Here is a 17,172-nt window from a genome sequence, read left to right on the forward strand (position 1 = left end):
ATCCTGCTTTTTAAAACAGCCAATGATCTAAGTGGCTTACCAAAAACCTGAATACAGTGGTACCTTGGGTTACAGACACTTCAGGTTACAGACTCTGCTAACCCAGAAATAGTACCTTGGGTTAAGAACTTTGCTTCAGGATGAGAACAGAAATCGTGCGGCAGCAGTGGGAGGCCCCATTAGCTAAAGTGGTACCTCAGGTTAAGAAGTTTCAGGTTAAGAACGGACCTCCAGAACAAATTAAGTTCTTAACCCAAGGTACCACTGTAATAAGGTAAAGGTAAAGGTACCCCTGGCCGACAGGGCCAGTCGTGTCCGACTCTAGGGTTCCGTGCTCATCTCGCTCTAGAGGCCGTGAGCCGGCGCCGTCCGAAGACACTTCCGGGTCACGTGGCCAGCGTGACGAAGCTGCAGCTGGCGAGCTGGCACCAGCGCAGCGCACGGAAACGCCGTTTACCTTCCCGCTATAAAGCGGTACCTATTTATCTACTTGCACTTAAGGGTGCTTTCAAACTGCTAGGTGGGCAGGAGCTGGGACAGAACGACGGGAGCTCACCCCGCCACTGGGATTCGAACCGCCGACCATACAATCGGCAAGTCCTAGGCGCTGAGGTTTTACCCACAGCGCCACCACTGCAATAGAAATATACTAATATATATAGGTGGAGCTGTGGGTTAAACCACAGAGCCTTTGGGCTTGCTGATCAGAAGGTCGGCTGTTCGAATCCCTGCGACGGGGTGAGCTCCCGTTGCTCGGTCCCTGCTCCTGCCCACCTAGCAGTTCGAAAGCGCCGCAACCCCAGAGTCGGCCACAACTGGACCTAACGGTCAGGGATCCCTTTACCTTTTTAATATTATATATGAAATGCAGAGCACACATACCCTGGGCTACCAGAGAACACTTCCGCTGAGCCTAATTTCATCAGGGAGGGGGTGACTCTAGGGGCCCCAAGGACGGTTTCTGGGGGCAGACATGGACCCACAGGCGCCACACCTGGGTGGGCCCTGCCTCCCGGGGGCTAGACGAGGGTGGCTGTGGAAGGTGGGGGAGTTAAGCTGTCATTCCGCCATCTCTCCTTGCAATGAGGCTTCCTCACTTAGACTTTTCCGTTCCAAGGGACGAGGAGCTCCCTGGCTTTACAGCCCATTAAATCACTGGTCCATCCCCTCCACACCCCAGCCAGGCTCTGGCCATAATGAGCAGGTGCAACGGTTATGGCTGATTCAGCATTACCTCTCTCTCCCCCCCCACCAAAGCCAGGCTTTAGACGCCTTCTTGAAAGGAGCATTGATTTATTGCACAAAGAAGAGGAAATTAAATGGGGGAGGGACAGATGGTGCCGGGCCGTGGGGGGTGGGGGAGGCGCCATCGGCCGCTGCAGGGAAGCAGGATGTGAAGAAGCCATCTTTTCATCCTGGTTTTTAAATAGTATTGATTTCTTGGTTGCATGGTAAAATCGTTTGTAGTCTCTCACACACAAAGAGAAGAAAACACCCCTCCCCCCCCCCAAGGTTCTTTCCTCTGATCCTGTGGACATGTGGAGCTACAATGGGCCACAGATTAAACACACACACAGTGACACCAGCAGGCTCTGCAAGCGCGAAGAACATCAGAGCAGGCCAGTGGCCCATCTGGTCCAGCATCCTGTTCTCCCAGGGGCTGACCAGCTGCCCCAATGAGAAACCTGCAAACAGGATCCAAGCACAAGATCTGTCTCCCTTCCTGTGGTTTCCAGCAACGAATATTCAGAAGCATTTACCGTCTCTGAGAGTGGAGACAAAGCAGAGCCATCATGGCCTCTAGTAAAGCCACCCAGTTTGGTGACCATCAGCATAGCTGTCAACTTTCCCCTTTTCTTGCGAGGAATCCTATTCGGAATAAGGGAATTTCCCTTTAAAAAAAAGGGAAACGTTGACAGCTATGGCCATCAGTGCCTCCTGCAGGTGTGGGTTCCATAGTTTAGCTTTGTGCTATGGTGTAAAGAAATCTGGGACGCGGGTGGCGCTGTGGGTTAAAGCCTCAGCGCCTAGGACTTGCCGATCGAAAGGTTGGCGGTTCGAATCCCCGCGGCGGGGTGCGCTCCCATTGCTCGGTCCCAGCGCCTGCCAACCTAGCAGTTCGAAAGCACCCCTGGGTGCAAGTAGATAAATAGGGACCGCTTACTGGCGGGAAGGTAAACGGCGTTTCCGTGTGCTGCGCTGGCTCGCCAGATGCAGCTTTGTCACGCTGGCCACGTGACCCGGAAGTGTCTCCGGACAGCGCTGGCCCCCGGCCTCTTGAGTGAGATGGGCGCACAACCCTAGAGTCTGTCAAGACTGGCCCGTACGGGCAGGGGTACCTTTACCTTTACCTTATGGTGTAAAGAAGGACTTCCTTTCATCTGTCCTGAATCTCCCGGCATTCAGCTCCACTACGTGGCCACAAATGGCCTTAAGCATTCAGGGCAAAACCAGCGGCAGATCCTGGAGGAATCTGGCAGCCCAGAGCAAAGGCCTCCAAGGCACGTCCCAGGGGACAGGTGGTGGCGGAATCACCTGGGTGGCCCTGGCTTCTCAGACCTCAGGAATGGTTCCCAACAGCTTTGTGAGTAGGGAAAACCTGGCTGACTAGTTGGCACGTCAATGGAAAGATGGGGCAGGCGATGTCCTTGGTCCTGCTGCCCCACGGAAAGGGGCTGGGGGCATCTCTTAGGCACAAGCTGGTAGTATATTGGGACTTGGCCACCTCCCTTCCACATGCCCCCAGCTCCATTCTAAACACCTGGGAATAGACTACAGATGCTTATACAGTCTGTGTGATCAACAGCTGGGTGGTCAAATCAAGTGTTTCACACATACATTTGTACATGTGTAGAGACAGCTTGCGCTTGTGTAAACTTAACATGGGAACAAGCCATTGGTGATGTGGGAACAACACTCTGTACATGCTCTGATGCACTACACATGGCTCTGTTTTTTTGAGATGAGCAAAGAATTGGATGGAGGGGATCAAAGTGTGAGCCTGAAAGGACATTTAACAGGCAGGATTCCTGCCTCCCCGGAACATATCAGAGGCACCCGGCTGGCAGCTGTTGGGAGCAGGAGGAAATCAGGACCAGCAGGATGGCTTGTTGCCTGTGTCCCAGCAGGGCTTTAGGGGAGCTCCGACTCCCTCCCGGCAGGAAAAGTGGCAACTACAAGCAGGTTCCCTTGGGAATATTACTCCCTGCCACCCCATTATCACTGCCAGAGCAACGCCATGCAAAGGCTCACTGGGAGTCAAGTCTTGGGTACCCTGGACGGACCACGGCTGAGCGGGAGAGCAGCGGCTTTGCAGGCAGACAGGTGCAGCCCGGAATGGACAAACCCCGTTGTGCAAGCCAGGAGAGCCGCTGCCGGTCAGAGCAGAGGACACTGAGCTGGGTGCACCAACGTAGCCTGATTCGGTAAGGGAGCCCCCGATGCTCCCACGGTTGCGATTTCCGCCTCGGGGCCCGATCCGCCTTTCGCAACGCAGCCGCGTGGGAGACCCGAGGGCTCGTCCGCCTCCTGCCACGACGCCCGCCCTCCCCATCTAGATTTCGGGGCTCGGTCAAGGCTGATCTCCGCCACATTTGCTGATGAAGCTCTTGGCGGCGGCAGCCAGCGAGAAAAATCCTCCTCCTCCCCCCCCCCCGCGCCCCCCTCCTCGCCTTTGCAATTGGCTGCCCGACGTGACTTTGTCGCCGCTGCGCCGCTAGGATTGGCGCCGGCCCGGCGATAAAAGCGCCGGCGTGCCGCGCTCCCCGCCCGCTATCGAAGAGCCTCCGCCCGCGCCGCGACCCTCCTTCCTCGCGCAGGATCGGACCCTTCGCGGCGGCCCCGGACCCCCTCGCAGCCGCGGCCATGAGCTACAGCCGGGAGCTGCTCTTCGCCGCGCCGTCCTACGGCAAGAAGCCCTTCGCGGGCCGGAGCCTGGCGTACGGCTCGACGGCGGGCCGGGCGGGGGCGTCGGGGGCCCCGGGCCCCTCGGCCTTCTCGTCGTCGTATCGGAAGCTGCCGGCGCCGAGCAGCTCGCTGGACCACCTGGAGGCGCTGCGGGGCGTCGGGGCGTCGGGGCCGAGCGCGCTGAGCAACGAGCTGAAGATCGTGCGCACCAACGAGAAGGAGCAGCTGCAGGGCCTCAACGACCGCTTCGTCAGCTACATCGAGAAGGTGCACCAGCTGGAGCAGCACAACCGGCTGCTGGAGGCCGAGGTGGCGGCGCTGCGGCAGCGGCAGGCCGAGCCGTCGCGCCTGCAGGCGCTGTACGAGCAGGAGGTGCGCGAGCTGCGCTCGCAGGTGGAGGCGCTGCGCCACGACGGCGACCAGGCGGCGCTGGAGAGCCAGCAGCTGGGCCGCGCCCTCCAGCGGCTGCGCGAGCAGGCGGCCCACGAGGCGGCGCGGCGCCAGGAGGCCGAGCTGGCGCTGCGCGACGCGCGCAAGGACGCCGACCGAGCCGCCCTGGCCCGCCTGGAGCTGGAGAAGAAGGTGGAGGCGCTCCTGGACGAGATCGCCTTCCTGCGCCACGTCCACGACGAGGAGGTGGCCGAGCTGCAGGCCGAGCTCCAGGGGGCGCAGGTGAGGCGGGCAGGGGGCGCGGCGAGGGCGGGCAGGAAGCGGCTAGGGCTCCCGGGGCGCCACTGTCTGGTCCAGCATCGTGCGCTCACAGGGGCCAACCCGGGGGGCTAAAGGACATGATGGTGGAGGAGGGAAGGTGGATGTAGTGAAAGCAGCGCCCAAAATGTCCTGCTTGAGGAGGGAAGAGGAGCCTTCTGACCTGGATCAGGCTAATGGTCCGTCTAGTTCAACATCCAGTTCTGGGGTTGCGGCGCTCATCTCGCTTTATTGGCCGAGGGAGCCGGCATACAGCTTCCGGGTCATGTGGCCAGCATGACTAAGCCGCTTCTGGCAAACCAGAGCAGCGCATGGAAACACCGTTTTCCTTCCCGCCAGAGCGGTCCCTATTTATCTACTTGCACTTCGACGTGCTTTCGAACTGCTAGGTTGTCAGGAGCAGGGACCAAGCAATGGGAGCTCACCCCGTCAAAGGGATTCAAACCGCCAACTTTCTGATCGGCAAGTCCTAGGCTCCAGTGGTTTAACCCACAGCGCCACCCACATCCCTAAAGTGTACTTAGGAATGGATATATTAGTGAAAATCTGAGCTTATCCACACGGATCTCACCTTAAGCTCCTTGGGGGGAAAACAGGGTATGACTGTAATCATAAAGCATGATAATAACTGCATTCCCAGCCACCATCATAATAAATAGAGCAGATTCCCAGGGCCTCTCATTAGGAAGAGTGGACCTCTTCCTGCCACTGAGGGCCTTCCCTCTATCTGTTCCCCTCCAGGTCTCCGTTGAGATCGACATGAGCAAGCCCGACCTCACGGCTGCCTTGAAAGAGATCCGCACCCAGTACGAAGTCCTGTCCGCCCGGAACCAGCAGTCGGCTGAGGAGTGGTACAAATCCAAGTTTGCCAACTTCACTGAAGAGGCAGCTCGCAGCAGCGACAGCATCCGCCAAGCCAAGGAGGAGATTTCCGAATATCGCCGGCAGCTGCAAGCCCGGAACATCGAGATCGAGTCCCTGCGCGGAGCCAACGAGTCCCTGGAGAGGCAGCTGCAGGAGGCCGAGGAGAGGAGCAGCAAAGAGATGCGTGACTTGCAGGTGCGTCACACGGAAGCCACGGTTTGTGGAGCTAAGAGTCGTTAACAAACCGTGGTTTGGTCGTTTTCCAGCTGCCTCTTTAAGTTAATCTGCATAACGCTCTGCCTGTTGAGTAGAGCTCCACAGATCAGTCAGGGAACATTTGTCAAGATTGTCCTTGCTTTTACTTGTCTATTGTTTTCCTTCTGCCCTTATTTCCCCATCTTCTCCCTGACAATGAACTCCTTTCTCCAAGCCCTGCTCTTCCTCTGTCAATTCTTGCTTGCTGTCCCAAAGTTCTGCACACCTTTCTCCTTAAAATCCGCTTTTTCCAGACAGCCCCCCTGCCCACAGCACATGATCGCATCCCCCCATGCCTGTCTCTGCCATCCGGTCCTGTTCTCTCTTCTTACAACCGGCCAGCCTCATCTTAGCGTATGCAGGAAGGTTAGACTACAGTTCCCAACATCTAGTGCAGTTGGCTGAGGCTAATGGGATGTGTAGTCCACAGTTGGAGAGCACCTGGTTGGGGAAGGCTGGTTTTGATTGGCAGCACCTCGGGGATGGGGATCCGCCTTCCTTGTTACGCTTTAAAGTGCTACAGGTATTGATGTTACGTAGAAATTGTGATACATTTCAGGAGACCATCAGCCAGCTGGAAAATGCCCTGAGGACAACCAAGGGGGAGATGGCCCGTCACCTGCGGGAGTACCAGGACCTGTTGAATGTGAAGATGGCTCTGGATATTGAAATAGCAGCGTACAGGTAGGAGGGCCATCTCCCCCTTCCTACTCACCTGTTGTTCCATTCTTTGGGCTGTTTGGAGGAGAAACAGAGGTTGAGCACCAACGTTTTGGTCTCCAACATGCAGGCCCCACATAAACTCATGCTAATTTTGGGGTGGGGAAACCATCCACCAGGAACGTCCCCTGCACAAATCATTGAAACATCGAATGGTATAGTTGGAAGGGACCCTGAGAGTCATCTAGTCCAACCCCCTGCAGTGCAGGAATCTCAGCCAAAGGATCCATGACAGATGGGTAGCCCACCTCTGTTTAAAAACATCTGATGAAGAAGAAGAGTCCACCACTATTGAACAGCTCTTACCCTCAAAAAATTCTCCCTGATATTTGAGTCCTACCCTCTGGAGCAGCAGGGAACAAGCTTTCTCCATCTCCCATGGGACATATTATTATTGATATTATTTAAATTGATATACCGCCCTTCATCTGAAGATCCTAGGGCAGCTCACAACAGAAAAATACAGAATGACTACACAAGATACACAATAAAACCCAAACTAGCCAGTGACAAACCTTCCACAAACACATTTTGAAAGCCATAGAATGTTAATCAGCCCAGCACCCGGTTGAAGAGGAACATTTTCGCCTGGCACGTAAAGCTGTGTAATGAAGGCGCCAGGTGGGGAGAGCATTCCACAAATGGGGAGCCACCACAGAAAAGGCCTGTTCTTGTGTTGCCACCCTCCGGACTTCTTGTGGAAGATGCACACAAAGAAGGGCCTCAGGATAATTGCAGGGTCCTTGCCGGTTCTTACAGAAGGAAGTGGTCCTTGAGGTATTACAGTCATATCCTCTCTCAGTCTTCTCTTCCCAACTCCTTCAACTGATCTTGGCTCCTTTTCCAGGTCTTTGATCATCTTGGTTGCCCTCTCCTGACTTTTCCCTTTTTTATTTTTATTTTTAAATGATATTTATTCAAGGTTCCATCAATACATAGAAAATCCCCAACCCTAGCCCAAAAAACAGAAAATAAAATAAAAAGAAAAAATACAAATCTCCAATTACAATTTTTCATTTGCTTAGTTCTTGAACCTCCTCACACCTCCCTTTTTGTATTCTAGTTTAATTCGTTATTTCAGCAAATTCTTCCCATATTTCTCAATTTTAATTTAAATAGTTAATCGTCACACTCTATTTTATTTATTAATCAACATAGCCTTTCCCTCTTTTAAAATAATCTATTATTCAATTTACCTTACTCCATTTAACCTTATCTTATGTTAAAAATCTTAAAATTTCAAAAACACAACACATTCATGCATTTCTCCTTAAAAACATTTCTACTAAAGCCAATTTAGTTCCTTTCCGGCAAAATCCCTCAAATTTCAATGACTTTCCCCTTTTTTTTAATCTTCTATTTTTAATTGTGGAACCCAAGGTAGATAGCTGTGGTTTCTAGGTAGGTTTCTGTGCATGCGCTGAGAAGACCCAGACCTTCTTGGCTTCAGCCAACTTGCCTGCCCTCTGGCTGCTCCCTGCCACTGTCCTTGGTGCTGCCCTTGGCAACATGCTGCAGGGTTTATTTCTCAAAAGCACTTGGGTGGGTTTCTACAGCAGTGGTTCCCAAGCTTTTTGAGGGCCACTGCCCCCTTGGCTCCCTAAACCCATCCCCAGTGACCCCTACCTTATTAAAAGCATTATTTCAGAATAGCAGTTTGAACAAACCACTAAGATTCACAGAAGATCTAAAAACCTAGCCAGAATTCAAGAAAACTGATGCATTCGATCCAGATTTTCAAAGGCTGATAGTCTTACACTTCCAGTGTCCCCTATGCCACCCCCTACCCCTTTCATACCCCCCTAGGTCATCACACTTTCGCTGCATGAGAATACTCGTGTGTAGGCACCTCGTTAGAAGCTTTTGTCCATTTAGCAGAGTTTCTGGAAACAGTGGCCAGCAATTGAAGTTACACTCCCAGACGCTGTGCAACTCAGCCAAGTAATTTATTGCTTGACTGGTCATAAATGCGTCACGGTAGCACTATTTACAGTGGTGCCCCGCAAGACGAACGCCTCGCAAGACGGAAAACCCGCTAGACGAAAGGGTTTTCCGTCGCGGAGGCGCTTCGCAAAACGAATTTCCCTATGGGGTTGCTTCGCAAGACGAAAAAATCTTGCGCGTCCCCGTGGTTTTTTCCGCTCCCCCCCTTTTCCTAAGCTGCTAAGCCGCCTATCAGCTGTTCCGCTGATAACCCGCTTAACAGCTGATCGCGAAAAGCCGCTAGACAGCTGTAGCGCTAATCCGCTAAGCTGTCAATGGGCTTGCTTCGCAATACGAAAAAACCGCTAGACGAAGAGAATCGCGGAACGGATTCTTTTCGTCTTGCGAGGCACCACTGTACAATCATTACAGCAATAGCTGTGACGGCACACTTAAGTGTCAGTCCCTCTTTCTCTTTAGCAATGACGTAGGCAGACACAGCCCATCGGCAGTCAGGATGCAGCAGTTTACAGACAGCATTTGTTGGTCGGTTGTCTGCGAAAAGCTAAAACGAAAGCTCTGCTTTTATCAGCGCTTCCAGCTGAAGCTGCACGTGCTCGGGGTGCCACGCCCACTTATATACAACTGTTCTGGAATCTTCTCCGTGTTCCTGGGTGAATGACTCCCTGACACCTCGGCCCCCAGGGGGCGCCACCACCCACTTTGGGAACCACTGCTCTAAAGCATCAGTGGTGGACCTTGAGAGATCCATAGTGTTGTTCTGACGTGGTTTGTGTGTTTTTGCCCCTGCAGAAAATTGCTGGAAGGGGAAGAGACCCGCCTGAGCACCGTCAGCAGCAGCAGCAGCAGCAGCAGTGCGTTTGGCCTGGGCTACCCCTTCTCAAGCCCCCTGGCCGGCTTCAAGGGGTTCTCGGCCAGCACAGTGGCGATCCGGAAGGACAAGAAGGCAGAGTCCCAGGACAGCCCCAAGGAGTCCAATGACTCGGGAGAGTCAAAGGACGAGGATGATTCTGGAGACGAGAAGTCTGCAACAGGCGTGCCCAAAACCTAAAACTGTGTCCCAAAGGCAGCCCTCCCCACCCGCCCTCTCACTGAATTTCCTCAGAATGGGGTGATGGTGTTGTAGGTTTTTCAGACCTGGGATGGCTCTTGGGATGAGTCCGTCAGGCAGACCACGATAACCGGACACCAAATTACTCCTGGACAGATCCACAAGCCTCTGGCAACTCTCCGGGAGCCAGCACCACACAGATCTGCCGAGAACTCAGTTGCATATCACAAGCAGCAGCTTTAGAGCTCTTGGGCAGCTAGCCGGGCCTCTTAGCTCTCTGGCATCACAAACCTCTGCAAGTTTACTTTGGAGTAAAACCCACTGTGTTTGTCTGTGAGCGACACACAGAAGTCTTCCCCTGTCTGAAACACTTCCTGCAAAACGTAATCTTCCAAGAGGGAAACTTGGCAGGGGTGTGTGTGTGTGTGCGCGCTTAGGATTAGCCTGCCCTTCATTCCCCCCCCCCTTTGTTGACCATCTTCAGTCTTCTAATCTGGAGGGCACCAGGTTGGGGAAGGCCCATTTAGGTTACATTAGCATTCCCGACTTTTGCTCTGAGGCTGACCTGACTTCAGACAAGGTCCTTGAATGCTGAAGTGCAGCGATTCCCAAATGTTTTTCAGGCCGCTGCCCCCTTGGTTCCATAAATTCAACCCCCACTGCCCCCTCCCCTATGAAAAGCATTGTTCCTCAATACTGGTTTGCATGACCCACTAGGGAAAATCACTATGTAGTTAAATTGATTCAACAGAACTGATGAACTGGATCCAGTGAGACCAGCTTTTCAAAGTCTGCTTGTCATTTACACCTCCAGCATCCCTTGCCACCCCCTTGCCTCTTAGTCCCCCCCCCCCCGGAAGTCCCACTGCCCCCAGGGGGTGATCCTACCCACCTTGGGAACTGCTGCTCTAGAGTATATTTAATACTTCCGAGTTACTCATTTTGTGCCTCTTTCTCATTCAAAACCTCTGACTTTAAAAGCCACAGGGCAGATCATTGTGGTTCTGTGATCTCCACCCCCTTTGTCTGTCTGTCTGTTCAGGTAAAGCTGCAGTCAGGAGGAGTGGCAGCCAGGGGAGAACTGGCTGTTTTACTCTTTCCTTGACAGCTTCTTATCCATTCGAAACTGGTCTTCCTCCCCGTTCTGCAGGTGGACAAGCAGTTTAGAGTGGCTGGGTGCTGACTTACAGCTGGCAGGGAAAGGGTTAGGGTTACTCAGATCCTTTGTGGTAGAACTGTAGAGTTGGAAAACATCCAATGAGCCCCTCCCCACCACCTCTGCACTTAGAGATTCCCTGCCTGCAGTTAGAGGCGCAGTGCCTTTGGGTGGGGCAGACAGGAAGCCCTCCCTCCTCACCTGTGCATGTTAAACTTTTCCTACGTCTTTCTACAGCTGCCCCAGGTGGTCCTCTAGCCATGGAGGGTCAGGGAATTAAAACCCACCACTGGGCTCTTGTTTTTCCCCACAGGTTTTGCCCTTTTTAACAACGGTCCTAGCCTTGAAGTTATTCTCTTTACCTGTTAGGCTTCCTAAGGTGTGACCGATCTCTGACTTTCTAATTCTTTGTTATCTATTTATATAAAAAAATATGGGGGGAGTTTTGGGGTAAACTGATTCTGAAACAGAAGGTGAGGACCCAGAGGGATATGGATGGCGCAAAAGAATTGTTCCTGAGCATCTGTAATGCTTCTGCCTTGATATTCCCATTGTTGAGTCCAGCCTGCCCATTTAGCAGGGAAAGAGCAGAGAGGCAGGAGTGTTTATGTGCTTAAGCCAGGCCTACAACTCCCATGATCCCTAGCTAGCAGGACCAGTGGTCAGGGATGCTGGGAACTGTAGTCTCAAAACATCTGGAGGGCCAAGGTTGAGGAAGCCCGGCTTAAGCTTTCCCCTGTCCATCATTTTCCTGTGTTACAGTTTACACATACAATTTGAAATGTGTCTCCGTTTGCAAGCACACGTTTGAATGCCATTTGTATCTTGGTTCTAGGAATGTACCCATTGCATGCTGAGCAATTTGTTGGAAGGGTTACTTGGGTATTTTGAATGTAAAGCCTGTGGTGAATGGTCCACAAGCAATACTAGAGAGCTGCTAAGGGAGTTGAAGAATTTAAACCACCCATTTTGGGTCCTTTTTAGAGAAAGGAATTAGGCAAAGACATTTCCTGGGCAAATGTCATCCCTGTCAGCTGCTTGGTGGCAGGCACAGTCTGCAAGGAACATCTCCCGGTGGCAACTCAAAAAAGTGGGAGGCAACAATCAAATTGGAATTAAACATTCCTATCGTAGAATGCCATTTAAATGGGAAGGTGTCAGGTATGCAAAAGCATTTAAATAAGAAAAGTTCGTTATCGTTGTGTTCTACTAAAAGTTCCTGGAACTTTATAAAACAGAGTCGTGTTGTAGAATAAATATGTTAGAAGGATGGATAGTCAGTCTGCCGTAACTTGCCTGTACAGTCGTACCTTGGATCTTGAACGCATTGGCTCCTGAACAAATCGGCTCCCGAACGATCAAAACCCGGAAGTGAGTGTTGCAGTTTTCGAACGTTCTCTTGGAACCCAAACGTCTGACTGGGCTTCTGTGGCTTCCAATTGGTTGCAGGGGCTTCTTGCAGCCAATCAGAAACTGCGCTTTGGTTTTCAAACATTTTGGAAGTCGAACGGACTTGTGGGACGGATTCTGTTTGACTTCCAAGGTACGACTGTAGTAGTATCTGAAGAAGTGTGCATGCACACAAAAGCTCATACCAATAAGAAACTTAGTTGGTCTCCTGGCAAATAGAAGGGGAAGAAATGGAGGCAGTGAGAGATTTTACTTTCTTGGGCTCCATGATCACTGCAGATGGTGACAGCAGCCACGAAATTAAAACACGCCTGCTTCTTGGGAGAAGGGCAATGACAGGCCTAGACAGCATCTTGAGAAGTAGAGACGTCACCTTGCCAACAAAGGTCCGTATAGTTAAAGCCATGGTTTTCCCAGTAGTGATGTATGGAAGTGAGAGCTGGACCATCAAGAAGGCTGATCGCCGAAGAATTGATGCTTTTGAATTATGGTGCTGGAGGAGACTCTTGAGAGTCCCATGGACTGCAAGAAGATCAAATGCATCCATTCTTAAGGAAATCAGCCCTGAGTGCTCACTGGAAGGACAGATCGTGAAGCTGAGGTTCCAGTACTTTGGCCACCTCATGAGAAGAGAAGACTCCCTGGAGAAGACACTGATGCTGGGAAAGATGGAGGGCACAAGGAGAAGGGGGCGAAAGAGGACGAGATGGTTGGATAGTGTTTTCGAGGTTACCAGCATGAGTTTGACCAAACTGCGGGAGGTAGTGGAGGACCGAGGTGCCTGGCGTCCATGGGGTCACGAAGAGTCGGACACAACTAAACGACTAAACAACAACAAAAGGTGCTACTGGAAGGAATTTTTTTATTTTGTAGTAGTGAAGGTGCCACATGAAGTTAAATACAGTACAGTGGCCTCTTATGTGCATTTAACCTGCACAATTTCTACCATATGCAGTTGAAATTGTGCAAGTTAAATCCAAGCAAAGCGGAGAGCTCAAAAGCGTTTTTTGCGCCAGGTCCTTTTGTGGTTACCCACTACAGAAAGAGCATTTAAGCCTTGCTTGATGAGGCCAAGACCCAGGCAGTGCAAGATCTCGCAGGGAAATCTGAGGTCCGGTGAAATCTTCCATGAGCATCCGTGGTGCGTTGAGCAGGCCTTGCCGCTTCCCCTCCCCCAAGCAAGGTGGAGATCTTAAAAGGTAACCCCAAATGAAAAGAGCGTTTGAGCTCTCCACCTTGCTTGGGGGGGGGGGCAAGGCCTGCTCAGTGCACCCGCTCCAGGAGTCCTGCGGTTCCCCCCCTCACCTGCCAGCTGGGGCAGCTCCAAGGGGCTGCGTATGTGCGACCTTAGTGGTATACACAAAACCCTTGGAAGCGAAACTCTGCTTAAGATGTGATTGTGCTGTAATCCCATTGGCCGCCTGCAGATGATCATGGTCTTCATCTTAACAGCACGGAATTAAATGTCCCAGGTGTTCCTCTGGTTGGATGTGTTTTCACCCAAGAGATGCTCCCCACAGATTCTGCCCCAGCCTCCCTTTTGAGTGTCCGGAAGTACGCGATGCCTATTAGAGAATGCAATGCATGTCCAGATAGAGAGACTTTTAAGTGTCTGTGTATAAATGTAGAGGAATGCAAATTGAATGTAAGACAAGGAAGGTCATACAGTCATTTCAAATGCTGCTTATTTAATCATTGGTGTTACCTGTGCATGAACCTACATTCCAGTTGATGTCCTGTGGTGGTTGGTTATTTATTTGTTTATTTATTTATTTGTTTATTTATTTATTTTCATTGTTTGTTTGTTTATTTGGAAGGCAAAAATAAAATGGAAATGAAAAGCCCCGATGAACAGGATCGTGCCTTTTCCCCCTCCCTCATTTGCCCCGTGTGAAATGGTGTTGCAATGCTGCCAGTATCGATACCCCTTTGGTTTCAAGGGGGGGGGGATTTAAAGTTGTGCTGGATAAATGTTGAAATTGGCAGGAGTTGGAAATTGCCTAGATTTCCCTGGTTTGTGCCCCTTCTGCTTTAACCACTGAAATTCAATTGATCTAGGCAGAATTTAGAACGGTTATTGAGGCTCAACCCCAGTGAGGAACGTTCGTTCATGGGGCCTGTTTTGGAAATGTTTAGGTGGTGCATAGTTAATCTCTGGAACTCCCTCCCACAGGAGGCAGCGATGGGCACCAACCTGGATGGCTTTAAAACAGGAAGAGACAAATTCATGGAGGAGGAGAGGGCTGTCAGTGTGCTCTGCCTCCACAATTGAAGGCAGCAATGCTTCTGAATCCCAGGTGCTGGAAACCAGAGGAGGAGGAGAGCATTGCTTTTGGGCTTCCCTTTGCAGCATCTGGGTGGCCACTGTGAGAACAGGATGATGTGTCAGGTGTGCGTGCAGGAGCCAGGGCCTGTGACCAGTAGGACTTTGCAGGACTGGGGCCTTCCTAAGTTTGTTCTGGAGAGGTAAGGCGCGGCCGCACAGGTGAGGCCAATTGGTAACTCACAGCACCTGGTGGCAAGAGCCGGGAAGGGATATAGGGTCAGCATTTCCCTTCGGCTCTTTGCCACAGCAACACGTTTCCTGCCTTGCTGTGTTTGGCTGCTTGCTTCCTGACCCTTGAACCTTGGCTTCTTGACTCTTGGATCCTTGGACCCTTGATTTTGTGACTCCTTGCTTCTTGGTCCTCGGACCCTTGACTTCATGACTCCTTGTTTCCTGACCCCCGGACTCTTGGCTTCCTGACTTCTGGCTTCCGGACCCCCATTCCTGCTCCCACCCCGCCATCTTGCCCCCGGTCCTGACATCCCCTGCCGGGACTTCGATCACCCGTGAACCGGACCGTGACATAATGGACCAGGTGGCGCCCCTTTGGCCTGATCCAGCAGCTGCCACTTCTTACATCCTAATGCAACTAATGCAGATAGTGTTGGCATGATTCCTGTGTTACTGGAAACTTCTTCAAAGATTATTGCATTAAAACTCAGGCTGCGTGAATGAAATAACTCCTGCGGAGGGAAATACATCTCTGGCAAGAACAAGAGGTGCTTTTCCAGAAACTAATAGATCAGAAAGTGGCCCCCAATGAGCCATTGGTAAAGCAGCCCAGGAGAGGCAGCTAATGAAATGAGGGAGGCAAGTCTATTATTGATATGGTAGAAGCTATTCTTATTATTGATATGGTAGAAGCTATTATTGATATGGAACGCGGGTAGCGCTGTGGGTAAAAGCCTCAGCGCCTAGGGCTTGCCAATCGAAAGGTCAGCGGTTCGAATCCCCACGGCGGGGTGCGCTCCCGTTGCTCGGTCCCAGCGCCTGCCAACCTAGCAGTTCGAAAGCAGCCCCGGGTGCAAGTAGATAAATAGGGACCGCTTACTGGCGGGAAGGTAAACGGCGTTTCCGTGTGCGGCTCTGGCTCGCCAGAGCAGCGATGTCATGCTGGCCACGTGACCCGGAAGTGTCTCCGGACAGCGCTGGCCCCCGGCCTCTTGAGTGAGATGGGCGCACAACCCTAGAGTCTGTCAAGACTGGCCCGTATGGGCAGGGGTACCTTTACCTTTACCTTTAGAAGCTGCTTGCCAAAGTATGTGTAGGGCTGGATAGATTAGATAGATAATTGCATATATTTAATTATTCATTTATTTCCTCCTCCTCCCCCCAAACACACACTTTTTATTGCGTTTGTATCCCAATTTTCATCAGAGGAGCTCACTTAATCTCCACAACAACCCTCAAGGTAGGGTTAGGTTGAGAGGCAGTGACTAGCCCCCAACAAGTCATCCAGTGAGTTTCATGGCCAAGTGGGGATTTGACTGACACCCAAAACCACTTTACCACACTGGCTGTCATGTATGTATGTATGTATGTATGTATGTATGTATGTATCACAAGAGTGAAATTGGTAAAAACCTGATGGCTTTTGGTGTCTCTTCATGTGCAAAGCCTCAGCGCCTAGGGCTTGCCGATCGAAAGGTCGGCGGTTCGAATACCCGCGGCGGGGTGCGCTCCCGCTGCTCGGTCCCAGCGCCTGCCAACCTAGCAGTTCGAAAGCACTCCCGGGTGCAAGTAGATAAATAGGGACCGCTTACCAGCGGGAAGGTAAACGGTGTTTCCGTGTGCGGCTCTGGCTCGGCAGAGCAGCAATGTCACGCTGGCCACGTGACCCGGAAGTGTCTCCGGACAGCGCTGGCCCCCGGCCTCTTGAGTGAGATGGGTGCACAACCCTAGAGTCTGTCAAGACTGGCCCGTACGGGCAGGGGTACCTTTACCTTTACCTGCTATTGACCGCTCTTTTCCACATCAGGCCTGGGAAGGCAAATGTGGTCTTCCTCTCCTAAGCAGTAAGGAGCCTGCCCTAAACAGTCTGTTTAATGCACACAGACTCTGCCTAATTGAAGGAGACGGGAGCCAGGCTATTTGCTACTAATGCCTGGAACCCAGCGCCGTCAGGAGCCTGCGGCAGAATTGAATCACAAATGTATTTTCCAGCCTTAACACGGGTGCTTTGCTAGGCAGAACAGGCAAACGAGATTAGGGCCCCCAGTCAGGACCCTTGATTCTCCTCCTCTGCGATGCTTCCTATTATAAATTCAAAAAGCACAACAAACAACAATTCAGGTTTCCCGCAGATTGCGATTTGCTCTGATTCAGGGTTAAAGAGCGGTTCTTGTGGAGGAAGCTCCCGGGCAAAAAGAAGAAGGCTTGGACATGGAGCTTTACAGCACAGAGGAAATGTGTGGACAAGTCCTCAGTGGATGTTGGTGGAAAAGGCAATATGTGATGCTGGGCAATCCTTCCATTTGGCCGCTAGAGTGCACTAAGACCTCTTGAAATCCATTGAATCTCAATACTGGTTGGGATGTCTAAAAATTAGCACATGTACTAGAGATTAGTACGTACAGTGGTGCCCCGCAAGACGAATGCCTCACAAGACGGAAAACTCGCTAGACGAAAGGGTTTTCCGTTTTTCGAGCTGCTTCGCAAGACGAATTTCCCTATGGGCTTGCTTCGCAAGACGAAAACGTCTTGCAAGTTTGTTTCCTTTTTCGTAAAACCGTTAATACCCAGGGTGCATTGCTTGAAGAGGTGCAGTTGCGACTTGACTTCGAGGAGCAACACATAGCACGCGTTGTGGTAGCCTTTTTTGAGGTGTTTGAA

At 51.8% G+C, this 17,172-nt stretch overlaps 1 protein-coding gene across 1 annotated transcript; it reads left to right on the forward strand.

Annotated features, from left to right (window-relative positions):
• The first annotated feature begins 3,199 nt into the window (after nt 1–3,199).
• On the forward strand, nt 3,200–13,866 carry LOC114602682 (low molecular weight neuronal intermediate filament-like). Its single transcript, XM_028741194.2, has 4 exons — nt 3,200–4,578; nt 5,356–5,673; nt 6,293–6,417; nt 9,190–13,866. The coding sequence occupies exons 1-4, from the start codon at nt 3,865–3,867 to the stop codon at nt 9,446–9,448; spliced, it is 1,416 nt and encodes a 471-aa protein (XP_028597027.2). The 5' UTR covers nt 3,200–3,864; the 3' UTR covers nt 9,449–13,866.
• Nucleotides 13,867–17,172: the final 3,306 nt, after the last annotated feature.

The sequence above is a fragment of the Podarcis muralis genome, chromosome 7, assembly GCF_964188315.1.
Source record: "Podarcis muralis chromosome 7, rPodMur119.hap1.1, whole genome shotgun sequence".
Taxonomy (NCBI): Eukaryota; Metazoa; Chordata; class Lepidosauria; order Squamata; family Lacertidae; genus Podarcis; species Podarcis muralis.